Source organism: Lolium perenne, chromosome 5 (assembly GCF_019359855.2).
Source record: "Lolium perenne isolate Kyuss_39 chromosome 5, Kyuss_2.0, whole genome shotgun sequence".
Taxonomy (NCBI): domain Eukaryota; kingdom Viridiplantae; phylum Streptophyta; class Magnoliopsida; order Poales; family Poaceae; genus Lolium; species Lolium perenne.
This window is the reverse complement of record NC_067248.2, coordinates 30,349,515-30,365,892: the sequence shown is the minus strand read 5'-3', so window position 1 is coordinate 30,365,892 and position 16,378 is coordinate 30,349,515. Positions and strand designations below refer to the sequence as shown.

The following is a 16,378-nucleotide window of genomic DNA, read 5'->3' as shown; positions in this document are numbered from 1 at the left end:
AACATGAAAATGATCAATAACTGCTACCAAGTCGTCATAAACATATAGTAACGTCGGTCAAGCATATGCACACGTAAGACCATGCACGGCTCCATCTCTATCCTCAACTACTGATGCAACCAACGCTAGTGGGTTTGTTGTCTACCCCAACCGATGAAGAGGCATGGGTTATACTACAATTATCATTTTTGAACAAAAAGAGAACATGTTGTGTTTTATTACCTACTCAGAAAATAGTAGGTAATATTTTGTTGTCTACCCCAACCGATGAAGAGGCAAGGGTCAAATGCTTGGATCATAGCTCTTTGATGTTCATCCGACCTGGATGTACGTACCTTATTTAGTCCATCAATAAAATCGGATTGTTCTCGCCCAAATGCTATATATGGGTCATGAGAACTATTCTTGGAATATCAAAATTTCGCAATCCCGCACTATCATATTCATGTAAAAATGGGTCAACATTATGTGTTCAAAACCATGTATATTGTGCATCTTTTAGTCTAAAATCTCGTACATTTACAAATGGAAACGAGAGAATATTACATTGTGAAGAAGAGAATTCAGAGCTGGCATTGTCATGCACATTTTTTTGTGAAGATGAGCACGGGCTAGATACCACCGTCCGGGCAGCCGGACCGCTGTCCTCGAAACCTTAAAAACAGGAGAAAAATCAGCAAGATGGTCGGCCACCCCTTTGCGTACTACGTACTATCACTCGGTCGTGCGAAATATGTAAGCGCATGCACACGTAGGGTTTACTTGGTGGAGCAGATAAGCTTGTGATCTTGAACAGCCAATCAAGTTCTAGCACATAGCAATGACTGTTTCAACTGGGTTGAACATTTCTTCTCGTGCTTAGCAAGTTGACAATATGTCCTGTTTGCTCACATGATATAGATCGGTCACGTCACCACACTTTGCTTCATTGTGTTATCTTGAGGCAGCCATCTGCGGCTATATATACGAGCATATATCCATGCTTTCAGGGATAAACCATCTCACAATGGCATCTTCTTCCTCCTTGTTTCTCCTCGCCGTCCTTCTTGCGCTGGTTTCATGGCAGGCCACTGCCTATGATCCTAGCCCTCTCCAAGATTTCTGTGTCGCCGACATGAAATCACCTGGTATATGTGTGTGTGTGTGTGTGTATATATATATTTATATATCTATAGTGTGTATATATTTATGTCTTGAACTAGCTCTAGTGATTTAGTAATATTATTGCAGTATATTGGTGATCACATCTAAAGTTCTGTGTGTTTTGCTAGCTATCCTCATACTAACATCAAATATTACCTACTATTTTCTGAGCTTTGCGTTACCTCGTCTATCCGTGCAGTACAAGTAAATGGGTTCCCTTGCAAGGACCCAATGGCCGTCAACCCAGACGATTTCTTCAATGCAGCCATGCTTGACCAACCCAGGGATACCATGAAGAGCAAGGTCGGCTCCAACGTCACCAACATCAATGTCATAAATTTTCCCGGCCTTAACACCCTCGGCATCTCGTTGGCGCGCATCGACTATGGACCATTGGGCGTGAACACACCACACATACACCCACGTGCCACCGAGCTCCTCACCGTTCTTGAGGGAACACTATACCTTGGATTTGTCACGTCCAACCCAAACAGGCTCTTCTCCAAGGTGGTTAAGAAGGGTGATGTATTCGTGTTCCCAAAGGCAATGATCCACTTCCAAATGAACCTTGCCCATGACAAGCCGGCAGCTGCGTTGTCATCACTTAGCAGCCAAAACCCTGGGGTTATTAGTATTGCCAATGCAGTCTTTGGATCAAAGCCACCGATTTCAGATGATGTTTTGGCCAGGGCGTTTCAGGTGGAGAAGGACCTGATCCATTGGCTCCAATCTCAGTTCTGGGAGAACAACAACTACTAACTTTTTTTGTAGGAGTTTCCACCTATGAGAAAGTTAATATGTAGTAGTAGTATATAGAATAAATGGCATGCATGCGTGCTAGTGAGACGTGATTTTTTTTTCCTTATGTATCATGACAAGATACGTTGCTTGTTGGATTGATGTCATAGTATCGTGATGCTGTATGCTTTCCACTATCTAATAAATGGAATACATTGACATGTTTCAGTTCCTTATTATTGAGGTAGAGACAACCATGAAGTTCATGAAAATAATTTGATGAGCGTGCATGTTGCTATTTCTAGATTCTGGGTATTTAGGGGATATGCTTTAGAGCATCTCCACCGGCGCCTTCGATAGCGGCCCCAATAGCGTTTTGGGGACCGAGAGCGAAAATGGCCCCACACCGGCGCGCCCCAAACGGCGCCGGCGATTTTTCGAGCGCAATAGGAGCGCCGGCAACCCTGTGCCGGCTCCTTGACCAAGGGCGCGAATCAGGCGAACCGGCGACTCACGAGGCTGAAAATTTTGGGCGTGGGAGCCGCCTGTCAGCTACACATTCCCAAAATATACATCTTCTCCCCCAAAACCTTGTCCCCTCCTTCGCTCATTTCTCCCGCCCGCCGCTGCATCTCCCATCCAGCCTCCAACCCGAAAAACCCTCGCCGCCGTGCCATGCCACCAAAGAAAAATGCTCCGGCGAAGGAAGCAAATAAGGAAGTGTCGGATAGGGTCGTCGTCGTGTGGAAGGCAATCCTCGACAAGCAAGACATGAAGATCGCGTTGGAGAGGGAGAAGGTGGAGGCGGCGAAGATGGAAGCTCACGCTGCTGCCATGAAGGCCACCAACGAAGCGACGCAGCTATCGTTGGCCAAGATGTCTCAAGAATCCAAGATCTTGATGGCCGACATGGAGAAGATGGACCCGTTGGCGCGGGCGTGGCACGAGATGTACCGCGAGCGCATCGGCCAAGAGGTGATGGCGGCGCGAGCTACGTCGGCGTCTCCCCCGTCACCCTGCACGTTCATATCTCCGTTGGCACCCTCCACGTTCATCTCTCCACTGGCACCGTCGATGTTCATGCCTCCCCCGGCGACCGTGGATCCTGTTGCAGCGACGGAGCTGCCGCCGGGGCTCACCGCTGATGAGGAAGGCGTCGAGGTTGATCCGCCTATGACATCCTTCATTTGATCAGCTGGCTTGGAATCCTTTTTTTGCGCCGGAGACAGAGATTTGGTGGCCGTATGTTGGCCCAAACTTGATATTCGAAAACCTATTCGAATTTGGTGGACATGTGTTGGCTCAAACTTTAAATTTGTAAACTTATTCAAATTTGGTGACCATGTTTTCAAATTCAAATTATCTATTGGGGCCGTCGTATGGGGCGCGCAGGTGCGGGAGCAGCTCCCCCAAATGAAGCATGTTGTGCCGGCGTCCCCATACGACAGTGCCGACGCCCCTGTGTCGGCGACTATTTTGGGGGCGTCGGTGGAGATGCTCTTAGAGTATTAAGATCAGAGGGGGGAGTGGATCAGACGGATGATCTGCCATGGATCCTTGTCAATAATCATACAAATATTATTGCTTCAAAGCATTAAAGCATCTCGGTTGTATTACCTTTCTAATATGGAATGCCTTCTGTGGCATATATGCACTTGTCTAGCCGTCCTATCAAACTAGTAAATACTAGTCATCAACCCGGGCACTCGCCCGGGCTAGGACGTTTAAATTAATTATATTGAAAACTCTAGTGCACATATACATGCATTTTATTTATGTTATATACATTATATTAGCGGGAAACATGGTTGCAAATGCAAAATTTTGTAAGAGGGATTTTGGTAATCTGACGTGTACTTATTTTCTCACTTATTTGGTGTACCAAAAAATCAAATAAGTTCTTAATCCTATTAATGTACACAATTTTGTGGACCCATAATATTTTACTTTGATTTTTTTGGCCATTTGAGAGAAAAATAATGTAAATTTGGTTAATTGTACACTCCTACAAATTTACTACCACTTTGTGTTTCTATGTTTTTTATACAACCCCTTTTCAAATTTTTTTTTTTGAAATTATAAAAGGTTTTGATACACTCTTATTTTTTCCAATATTACTATTAATAATTATATACCACAAAACAATGTCCAATTAGTGGGTGTACTTAGACGACAACTCAGCCACAACTTTCTGGTGTTTATTTATCCATGGACAATAATAATTTTCTAAAAGCTCAAATACTCATATGTATTTTTCTAGTTTGCTTAGCTGGGAATAGATGATTTGAAATTTATGTTTTTTAATCAATAATTATCTCTTAGAGAATATATTTTATGATCAATGTTTCTTGGATATTTTTCTGTGTGTAAGAAATATATACCTATAAAGTATATGATACAAATTCATGCTCTAAGAAATTATTGAATTCCCCATTCGCATAGCAGCCAAAGTAGTATATCGGTAAAAATGCAAAGGAAAATCTCATATTACGCGCATGGAGAAAAATAATAATTCTACAGGCTTCTTTAGCATGTACATATGTGGAGATATAGACTAAACCTGCATGACACACCACTCCTTTGCATGTGAGGTAATCGTATGCAGCCAACACCAGTGCCCGACAGCTTACCGGAGAGTATATTTCCCGTTCAGCTTGCTGGTATCATATCCAACGGTGCGTCGTAACATGAGTGGATCCGTTCGCGGCGCTTCATCTTTCAATTAGGTCATGTCGTGCTCATCTATTCGCCAAGCCGACCAATCTTTCCAGCAACATATTCACAGTCTCCTTTGTAGCAAAATGCGATCTCTTCTTTTAGCACATCGCCAAGCCGATCGATCTACCCAACAACATATTTGCAGCCTCCCTTGTAGCAAAGTAGGCTGTCATGCAGTCTTTTTTTTTTCTTAATTACCGCAACCCCTTTGTTGTCAAATGGTATACGCAATGTATCAGAGTTGTTGTGATTGAACAGTTTTTTAGACGTAGTGCACAACTTGGACACCTAGAACATGCCAGCTGACCACCGGTAAGATTGGTTAGGCGTAGTAAAAACCTTGGACTCTTGGGCATGCGGGGCTAACTGATTTAGAATCTCAGGAGTCAATATTTCGCTCCACAAACAATCTATGGATTAAACAAACGTGTCTGCGTGACCCTTTAAACAAACGTTAAACGTGTTAAACGTGACTACGTAACTGTCTATGTGACATTATAAATTATAACTTTTTGACTAATCTTAGCCGTAAATTTTAGATCTAACTGTCTTAATTATTCTGATGATGTGGATTAACGTGGTGTCTCGTATGGTGCCTCCAATTAGTAAATATAAGATAAGATGTATTTTACTCCACGCCATCAATCTTGTGTGAAGTTATACCAGCTGACCAGAAATTCTCTACAACCCTTTGTACATGCGGCAAGGGGACCCTAATTTTAAAGATATATTTACTTACTAGTATAATACCCGTGCGTTGCTACGGACAGACTGATTTTGTTAACATCCAATGCAAATAATTAAAGATAACACATATTTCTTATTTTTCCAACTTAAAATTATAACATGTTTGTCGAACTATTTCACCGAGGTTTAGCATGTTCACGTGTTTCCTTAACTTCCTTCTCATGAGTCGTCAGTTTTTAATTTTTCAAAGAATAATTTTGGTCCCATCAGGAGGTTGAACTATTTTATCTACATCTAGCACATTCACGTCTTTCCTTTACTTATCCACATGAGTCATTAGTCTTTAACTTTGCAGAGAAGCATTTTGGTTTAATTAGGAACATTCAGCGTTGGTCTTAATTACTTGAAGATTATATTCTAACAAGATCTTCTTTATGTGAAATAAACTGAGAAATTGTAGAACTTCTCTTTGGAGAAGGCGCGCACACCAACTTATGTTGGTTTTCTTCCTTTGTAACTACTACCTCTATACAAATAAGTGTCTCACTTTCGTCTAGATACATCTATATCTAGCCATATTTTTGTTATAGAAACATCCGTGTCTAAAAAAGTTGAGACACTTGTTTTAGAATGGAGGGAGTGTGCCTACTATTCTTTTCGCTAGATCAAAAACAAGGTGTGCGTGTGTGCGTTCATATGGGTGAGTGTATGCGCGTGTATGTGAGCGCCTGCGTTTGTACTGTGTTTCAAAAAAAAAAAAACAACTTGTGTCTCTAAGAATTATTACTTGCACTTAATTAACACACTGAACCCTAATCTCTAAGCATTTAGAATGATATTAAAAAGACATGAAGCTGGCCGATATGTGCACATTTGTGTTGTGTGCAAGAGTCTTGGTCCATCTAGAATGGCATGCGCGTTTATGTTAGTGTGTACACACGCATGTGTGTAGGGCCCAAGGGGCCTAGTATGCATGTTGAATGTGCTGGTACCAATTCTAGACGCAAGGGCAGGCAAGAATGTGTAAGTTTTGATCAGCTAGTAGCTAGCATCGATCGATTACTGGATCGTCTCATCTTTTTTTTCCTTCACGCGGATCGGATCAACCTCAGGCTGCTTAGCACCTGTTCTACGTAGGGATGCAGGCTCCCGTCGTGGGAATGTACACGGTGTCGCTGCACACAGTGTTGAGGAAGTCCTGGCAATGGAACTCGCAAGGATCTGTGTGTTCGTCCACACCTGATCGGACTCTACCCGTGAAAATCTTGGACGTGCGCGACCGGGCATTGTGTGCACTGCCGTGATCGATTGAGGGGAGTCTCTCGTACAAATTGGCGAGCTTGTGGTTATCATCATCGGCGGAATCGAGAGAAGCGGAGGAAGCGTCGTGCCGTTTAGCCCGACCATTGTGGGAGATCCATTGTGAGGCGCTCCTAGCTTCATCCAGTGCGCGGACATGGGCGGCAAGAAGCAGCGGCCATGGCAGCTCACCTGATCGCTGACGTATCACCACCAGGGCACCTGCCGCAGCCCACCTCCCAAATCGATGGAGATTGAGCGCCCCTCCCACGAGTCCATGAGCTGGACATTTGTTTGCGAGAAGACTCGATGGGAATTCCAGAGAGGATCTAAGGAAAAACTTCTTAGCTTGTTGGGCCTAGAAGAAAAATTATTTGGCCCGTTTGTTACACCAGTCGGTCACCTATTGCAATTTAAAATACCTGTGCGTTGCACCGGGGAAAAATGCGAACATAATAAATCGCAAAAAACATCTTTCTTCAATTATGCTTGTAAATTTACTCCCTAACGCATAGTAGAATCTTGCAAAAGAAAATTCAGAAGCCATAGAAGATGCATTACTTATGCCCAGTATTTTTTTGTCTAGATATTTGGGCAATTTTGAATTTTAATAACGTTGGACAGCTCGAACTTGGGTTATACATTTTAAAAACAAAAAATTGTTTGCCATTTAACAAAAAAAATTGTTTGCCATTTACATAGATGGCCTTGGCCGATCAAACAAAAAATTGTTGTTAAATTGTTTGCCATTTAACAAAAAAAATTGCGAAAGACATTTTACAAAATTGTAACATTGTTTTGAGAAACGGATGGAGTGTTAATAATAATTGGACAATTACAACAATTGCCCTATAATAAGCATTGTATCGACCATCTGTTCTTGTTAAACCACCATGCAGTAGGATAAAAATAAATATAAAGCACTATTCTCATTAAACCTATTCAGAAGCATCCACTACCTACAACCGTATGTTGCCGGAAGAACACAACTGCCGTCCTTGCTGAAACTTATGAGACGATATGCATGAGGATGATCTAGACAATAGACTTGGGTTATACTATATCTAATCAAATTAACTTTCAAAGAGGAACATACAAATGATAATATGAACTACAATATGTCGTATGATCCAACAGATAAAGGTGGAACATAGATTTAATATGTTCACTCATGCATTGAACATCTGATGAACTCATATTGAGAGAGCCAATAGTAAGTGGTGCTTTGAAGGCTGCTACAGTCAGGCGATTGTGGTGGCTTTGCTTTCTTGTTATGTTTGACACAACTGATTGTGATTAGCAATTGGAGAGAATCTTTTCACCCCGATCAACTGTCGCGATGATCTATGATTTTTCACTCACGGAAAACCTAACTGTAGGCATCAATCGCCGCCAAGTAATCTTGGAGGGAAGCAACACAACGTATGGCTTGTCCTGGTGAAGTACTCTAACTAATCATCGCCGACTGAACGCGTCCTCCAACCACCACCGATGAGCCGATGAAATACGACAGCCATCCAGGCCCTGCTGCCATCGTATGCTCATGCTCCTACATCCTACACCTCTCTCCCCATCAGCAATGACAACCACCGCCGACTGGTCCTTTCCGTGCTCTGTTCTCCTCAGCAACGTCGAGGCGGGCACGGGGCAGTCGAACGTACAAAGAAAAGCAACATTGGACGGAGTCACGGAGGCCTGGGCTGCGGGAAGTGGGGGCTTGCGAGGGTTTGGCGGAGCGTTTCATATCTTTCTTTTATCTCGGGCGTCGTATCTTATGAATCCCTTCCTTCAATGTATCCATGCATCTGTCTATTTTCAGCCATCTAGTCTTAATCATGCGTGTAGGTAAATTTGCAGTCAAGCGCCCGTATTTAGCCGGATTATTTGCAAATTAGGCCCTGACCATCGAAAACATCACAACTTGAATCACATCCCAACCAGTGGTCTTCTCCCAACTGCGACGGCGACAAGCTTGGCATGAGTCCATGAGTCCGCAGGCCCACACACGTCGTCTTTCTGGACGGCCCATGACGCCGTCCACCGGCGTACAAAGCCTTCGCACCAGGGGCTTGCTCTTCGCCCTAGTCATGTGCGTGCCCCTCCTGAACTAATCCCGATGACCGGCGGGTTAATTTGGTGTGCGTATCATGGCAAAAGTACACGGCTCGCGTTGGCAGATCGGACTGAAGCCAACTGCTGTCAGGATCTCTAGCTGCGGGTAGCCACCATGGTGATCTGATGCCTGCAAGGCTGCAACTGCAATCTATCATCACGGATTAACAAGCGGTTTGGCCCTGTGGCTCTGGTACGTGCTCGGCAGTTAAAATCGATCACAGGGATGTCTATGCAAATTTGCAAGCCAATTGCCGAGTCAGCCAGTATGTTTCTGGAAGATTAGCGCGGAAGTGTTTATAGCGCTGAGATTTTATCGGCCGGTCATAAAACGTGCGGATGCATGGATAAAAAAAGATCACCATGGTTCGAAACGTGCGGACGTGCGGTCTTAATCATGCGTGTCTCGCGTTGTGTTGCCGTGTTCGAAACTGTACCGGATCCTGTAATCGTGAGGATACAGGAACGTCCCGCGCCGCACAAGGACGTAGACGAAGGAAACCATCTCGATACGAAACAAAGAAAACGTTTCGCCGCCTGGACGGAGATATTGGGCCTAGGATTTCCAGGAGACATCGAGTCTGGAGAAAATAACTTTGGCCCGTTTGTGACACCAGGCAGCCACCTATTGCAATTTAATAGTAAAAATAAGGAACAACCCTCAAAATATACATATGTATATGTACCCCATAGGCATGATAGGTTTCAGTGTCAATATATAGGATGGAAACAAGAATAAGCTGAATAAGAAAGTTTGTCAGTGTTGACGAAGAATAAGGCATGGAGGAGCAACGCAGTAACTTGAGGCCAATTTCATCAGAGTTGAAGTAGCCCATGGATTAGGTTAATTGGATTAGTTACAAATATTTTCTTCTTATCCAAGCCAATTCTTAATTAATCTGATTAAAACATTAGGATTTGTATGAAAAAAAAATTAAGTTTGGTTTCTTAGATCTTGTGGTAATTGTGACTACTTACTTAAGAAAATTTATAAGATTCTACCTATGTTTTCAGACCCCTTGTCCATGGTTTGAGGGTGCCCATCTGGATTCCAACGACTTATTTGGCGAGTGGAGGTGGCCACCCAAGGTGAGCGTGCCGTGCGAGCAGGAGGGCATCAGAGCTCAGAAGGACTTATTTGTTTTTTATCTTTATTTCTGGGTTTATCTGTAAGATACTTGGTTAATGAAACCGGCTTTATCTGCGCAAAAAAAAAGGTGACTTCAGTTATGTGGTTCTCTTGATTACCGTGTCTCGAGCTCCACACCTCCATGGTGATTACCCCTCGGTCTGACTTTCCTTGAATGTACCTCACAATGATCGTTGTTCGCACGTTCTTCTCTTATTGAAGGCATTGTATGCTCAGACTTCATCTTCTGGGTGAAATCACATGATCTGATCTTCACCGGTTGGATCTAGAATGCATGGCGCTTGCGGATCGTTCTCATTCCCAAAGGTTTTGGTTTTGGAGAATATTTCTTGCATTACTTGTGTTGTCAATGGTGGTGGTCAAAACGGCCCCATCGGGAGATGCGGTATGGCAAAAATTCCGTTGGTGTGGTTATTAGGACACATAAAATGATGTTATGCGAAGCCGCGGGATTTTCTGACTTCGTTTAAATTGTCATCTGGCCAAAACGGGCTCCGGGAGATACGGTATGGCCGTACCGGGCGCGCTGGTGCACCCGTTCACCATCGTGCTAAACGGAAAAAAATTAGCACATAAAATGATGTGTTGTAGATCTAAAAATATTTTTTCCGGAATTTATTGAGCGACGGAAAGTGTACACCTAGTTCAAATCTGGTCAGTTTTTAGCGGATTCGATGGGACACCACAGGAAGCGCAGGGATTCCCAGATACCTAGCGCGCACACATGGCATGTGTTATGTAGTGCAGAGGCGGTGTCCTACCACTACGCGGAGGTCTCGCGCAATACTAAAATGCACCCCATGTAGCTACTTCATAAAAAAAACTCATTTTGGCACCCCGAAAATGATAAAGCCATCGCCCATGGATCGGATTGGAAATCCAATCCCGGGGCCTTGCTTCCCATCTTAGGGATCACACACGTGCCAAATATGGCCTCATTCCGATAAACTATGCGGTGTCATGGGCAGTTTCCTACTCATTTCCCCTAAAAGCCATAGACCTCCGGACGTGATAGCCCTATTTGTGAAGGATTTTCTAAAATAATTGCCGTATCCCAATTTAGACTTTTGGAGTGGTTACTAGGACACATAAAATGACACCATGCGGCTCCGCGGGATTTTCTAACTTCGTTTAAATTGCCATATGGCCAAAACGGCCCCCCACGGAGATGAGGTATGGCCGTACCGAGCGCGGTGGTGCACCCGTTCACCATCGCGCTAAACGAAAAAAATTTAGCATATAAAGTGATGTATCGTAGACCTAAAAACATTTTTCCTGGAATTTATTGAGCGATGGAAAGTGTACCCCTAATTCAAATCCGTAAAGTTTCCAACGGATTCAACGGGACACCGTATGAACCCGCATGAATTCCTAGATAGGTAGCACACACATATGGCATGTGATAGGTGGTGCGGTCTCCTACCACTACACGGAGGCCTCGCGCAATAATAAAATACGTCACATGTAGCTGCTTCACAAAAAAAACCGTTTTGGCACCACAAAAAAAAACCATCGCCCGTGGGTCAGATTGGAAATCCACGCCTGGAGCCTTGCTTCCCATCCCAGGGCCTACACACGTACCAAATATGGCCTCGTTCCGACAAACTATGCGGTGTCACAGGCCGTTTCCTACCCATTTCCCCTAAAGCCATAGAACTCCGGACTTGATAGTCCTGTTCGTGAGGGGTTTTCTAAAATAATTGTCGTATCCCAATTCTGACTTTTGAAGTGGTTACTCTAGGACACATAAAATAACGTCATGCGGCTCCGCGCGATTTTCTGACTTTGTTTAAATTGACATCTGGCCAAACCGGGAACCCGAGGACATATAAGAAAGTGTTTGAATTGTTACTATGTTAACATGGTACTGTACATGATTCATGATTTTGACATAAACCAATAGAGGATGTTTTTCTGAATATTTTGATACCTTCTACGCATTTTTCTGACGTCATATGAATTAGTTATGATTTTTACAAAATTAGATAAATTTAAAGGATGGCCTACGCCGAGGGTGGCATCAGCGTAGCCTTGTTTACGCCTAGGGTCAAAGATATGCCGAGAGCTGCCCTCGGCGTAGACCTCGCTACGCCGACGCCAACGCTACGCCGAGAATCTTTTTGGCAGGTTGGCCTGGCCGGGTCATACGTCGACGGCCCTGACTTTTGGCCGTCGGCATATAAAAGGCCCTCGACGTATCGCGCCATTCCTGTAGTGTTGTATGATGTGGCCAAAGATATGCCGAAGGATGCTCTCGGCGTAGACCTCGCTACGCCGACACTAATGCTACGCCGAGAGTCTTTTTGGCAGGCTGGCCTGGCCGGGCCATACGCCGATGGCCCCGACTTTTAACGGTCGACGTATAAAAGGTCTTCAACGTATCGCGCCATGCCTGTAGTGTTGTATGATGTGGCTTCTTTGCACCTTAGACACTTTCCTGCATTGATCTAGACTGATGTGTATATCTAGCTTTTAATCATCTGCCTTGTGGTTGTGGATCTTCACAGAAACAAGAAAATAACCGGTAGTCTTGTTTGCGTCAGGCATGTTGATAGGCTGTCCGCCAAGCTTGCAGAAGTCAGAGTTTAGGATCATGCAATACCAGCGTGCTAAAACATGAGAGGCGACTTGCCTCTTTTTACATGGAAGGCTCGAAATGAGCCCGGCTTTGAATTAACGAAGGCATCAATCGGCTAGGAGTTACACCAGAAGTTACAACACACACGCGCCAAGCGCACAAAGAAATCCACATAGAAGACAACACATATAACGTCGAGCTGAAGCGCCAGCTTGATCCATGAGGAGGGAGCCTTGTCTTCTGCAGCATCGGAGCAATCATGATCATGTCCACACCAACACAACCTCCACCACACCAAGACTGCAACCTACGGGAAACTCAACGACGGGCCGGCCACCTAGCAGAGCTTGAGAAACCAAAGGAGGGGGAGGGTCTTGCGGCGACGCCTCCAAGAAGGTGAATGGCACAAGACTGCATCATCGTCGTCGGCAGAGACAATGTCCTGCAAAGTTGTCACCCATACCCGAGAGCCACCACCCCTGGAGCTCGGGCTAGGTCCAAACGCAAAGCACAACATCTTCTCCTGGTGTTGGGATAAGCACACCGAGAAGAGCTACGACCAGACGCCGCCCTAGCAAAGCCCCCCAAGGCGCTAGGGAGGACATCAGCTACCGCAGTAGACTGTGTAAAAGCAGCCAGGCCGACACTGCGAGAGGGGCTGCGACACCAACGCAAGGTCACAAGGTGAACCACAAGACACCACTAGAGAAGCTTGCACAAAGTGAGGACCCAAAGAGGGCAGATTGGGGCGGAGGGACATAGTCCATCACTTCGAACTGGAGAGACATCATCGGGACTCCTTCAACAAGGGAGCGACACCCGCAGGTCCCGTCGTCACCGGCACAGGCCACAACCATGTGCAGCTTTCGCTGAGGTCCAAACCCGATCGAAATTCCGGTCGCCATCGCGAGGGCGTAGAGTAGACATCGCAGTAATCACTACCGCGCCCCCAACCACAGCCGCACTATGAATTAGCCCCGACTAGGTTCATCTGCAGGGTGAAAGCACACGCTAGCTGGCAATGCCCAGCCAGACCCAGATCTAGACGTCAGCGACACTAGAACGGCGGCAACCAACGACCTCACCGACCCCAGGCCGCCAACAGCTGCACTAGTATGACCAAACTGATCGGAGGGAAATCAGACTACCGCCGCGGGAGCAGCAGCAGAACTAGGCACGCTGCCAACCCGGCAAGCATGCGCCGACCCAGGGACCCATCCCGGATAGCAAGCAAGGACCTCGCACCCAAGCGACATCCAACCGCCGGAGAACCCCGAGAAGGCAGGACTCCGACGGCAGTGAACCAGGTCGCCGGGTTCAGGCCCACCAGGAGCAGACGCACAAGGCAGTGGAGGAGCCACCAGGAGCATCCATGGCCACCCGCAACACGAGATTGGGCCAGGCCCTGGCAGGCCCAGATATGGGCCCCCAAGCCCAGATCCCGCCGCCACACGCCAACCCGAGGCGACCAAGCCACCGATGGACCAGGCGGCGCCGCGCAGGAGAACCACCACGCTGCAGTCGTCGACCCCACAGCCACCCACGGCCGGAGCAGCGCCAGGGGCCAGGGCGAGCCCGCCCCGACGAGCCGCCACCGCGCACGGGGGAGAGAGCCCCACGCCCGAGCCCCAGGGGACCAGGCCCGGCCGGAGCCGGAGCCGGTGCATTCCGCCGCCGCAGGGACGAGCCCGCCCCGTCGGGCTGCCACCACGAGCGGGAGAGAGGGAGGCTGCCGCCGCCAGCACCGCCCAGGCTTTGCCCGGCGGCACCCGCCGGCGGCAGTGACGGGGGAAGGGGGAGGAGAGGGACGCCTGGGCTTGGAGGCGGCGACGCCCCGGCCACCCTCGGGGGCGGGAGGGGGAGGGGGGCGACGGGAGCGGGTTAGGGTTAGGGTTAGGTTTTCGGCCTGCTTCTCGCGACTTGCCTCTCGATAGATGGAGAACAGATAGGCAGATGTCTGGATGCCTTGATATAGTCTTAGTGTCTTACCTAGCTAAGCAAATGATACTATGACTTGACTTTAGTTTACACGTGTTGCTCATCTCTAACCGGTCGCCGTCGTCAATGACGGGATGATTACGATGTAGTTTTAGTATCGAGTTGTTTGATCCGATATTCCGAGGCCTGTTTATCTGTCATCATGATGTTCAGTTTTCACAGACAAGGGCAATGTGCGCTATCGCCATGTTGACACGAGAACGTTACTATATGATCAGTGGTTGGAGATGTAGCTAGTAGCAGCCACGCGAAGCATTTCTAGAAACTTTATCGCCTGCAGGTCGCTGATCACCTGGTTGCAGGATGCGCCGCCATACTTCCTCGTCCCGCTCAGGTTCAAGGGTCTGGATGCAACGACAAGCCCTCCGTGGAGCTAAGCTAAACCTGCACAGATTTCTACTGCGTGGGATTCCACTTGGATTTCTCGCTCTGGTCTCCGGCAACGGCATCACAGCGACGGCCTCCAAGAAGAGGGGTGAATTGAATTGATGCACGTATATTCGTTGACTGAGTGAGCTGGCATCCGATCGGCATGAACATCCGTACGTAATCTGCATAGACCGACCGAAAGGGTAGCTCAACGAGTCAACTGCGGAGAGATCCATTCCGCGAGTCGGTAAACAGGTGCGCACGCGACATCTTGCTATAGCCCGTAGTTGGCTATACTATTGAAATTGCTGTAAGAGAAGATATTATATGGACCTACTGTCCGAAAATCCAGGAGTTCTCTCCCCCCCCCCCCCCCCCCCGCACCGCTCTCCTCCCTCTACAGTAATCTTCAGAGGCCTCCGCCGTTGACCGGGCCGCCGACAGCCGCTGCGTCGGAATAGCTGGTCGGAGTTGGTTTAGGTTGGGCGCCGGAGTAGTCTAGGGCTTAGATCTGTAGGGTTCTTTGTGTTTTCCGTCCTTTGCCGGCGTTTTGGGCGTTCTGCCCGTAGATGGAGGCCGAGCTCTGGATCCCGGTCACCGGATCCATGGAGCTTCTAGGGTTGCTGCTGCTCGTTCTTCTGCTCCTGCGGCTGGAGGGAAGCAGGGGCGTCGGCAACGCCGCCTTCCCCAATAATTTGGTGGCTCCTGGCTCTGCTCGTCCTCGATCTCTCGGCGTCGGTGAAGCCCTCCTGTCCGGCCGTGGTGGCGAGGGGGAGTGTCGATCTGATGCAGTGAAGCGGTCTTCTGTTCCTCTCCTTGCTGGCCATGGCGGTCTGGAGGAGTGGGGGCAAGATCCGCTGTTTTTGGACCTGGGAGGTGGATGTCCCTATCGCCGGAGCTGTTCGAGGTGGTGGGGGTTTCGGCTGCACGCTCTCCCGGCCTGTCGTGGTGGCGAGGAGGAAAGGTGCGGTGGACCTGCTACCTTCCAAGGCCAGCATCGATGACGCCTGCCTACGTGGTGCTATTTGCGGTTCTTCTTCATCGAGCTCAAACACACGGATGGCCTGCTTGCCTCCGCGCTCTTCTGCCGGCATGGCGGCATCTCTTCAACCTTCTGTGTGGAGGCCCTTCCACCAAGCGGCTGGAGCTCGACGCCAGGTTTCCACCAAGTGGTTTGTCCCCGGTGGTTCCATGGCGTCCAGCGGCGACGGAGCTTCGCCGGATTCGGGTGTTCAAGCATATGCGCCCAGTTCCTCGGCGGCGACGCCTTGAGGGTGCCGGCGACTGGTGACGGTGGCGGAGGCACCCGAGGACCTGATTGCTTTTCTAGTATTTGTTCCAGGGTGTTTTTTATAATTCTTGAGGGCCTTTCTTCAAATTCCAGGTTTCTCAGTGCGATAGATGTCAAAGGATCTCTTTGTAATTTGAGTACTTCTTTGAGGAGATTTCTATAACCCATTGGGATTTATTTTTTAATAATTCGAAAACAGGGCTCACCCCGGTTACAATTATGAAACTAGCAAATTTTATAGATGGCCATCACAATGTAATAGTGAAAGCAGTAAGGTTTTCTTCCTTTATAGATA

At 47.4% G+C, this 16,378-nt stretch overlaps 1 protein-coding gene across 1 annotated transcript; it reads left to right on the top strand.

Annotated features, from left to right (window-relative positions):
• Positions 1 to 965: 965 nt before the first annotated feature.
• On the top strand, positions 966 to 2,114 carry LOC127298654 (germin-like protein 8-4). Its single transcript, XM_051328502.2, has 2 exons — positions 966 to 1,127; positions 1,343 to 2,114. Exons 1-2 carry the CDS (start codon positions 980 to 982, stop codon positions 1,900 to 1,902), a joined length of 708 nt encoding a protein of 235 aa, XP_051184462.1. The 5' UTR covers positions 966 to 979; the 3' UTR covers positions 1,903 to 2,114.
• Positions 2,115 to 16,378: the final 14,264 nt, after the last annotated feature.

Excerpts from the sequence above, each read along its gene's own strand:
- LOC127298654 (XM_051328502.2), top strand. The coding sequence starts at position 980 with ATGCTTTCAGGGATAAACCATCTCACAATGGCATCTTCTTCCTCCTTG. Across the intron at positions 1,128-1,342 it reads CGCCGACATGAAATCACCTG|TACAAGTAAATGGGTTCCCT; the intron begins GTATATGTGTGT and ends CTATCCGTGCAG.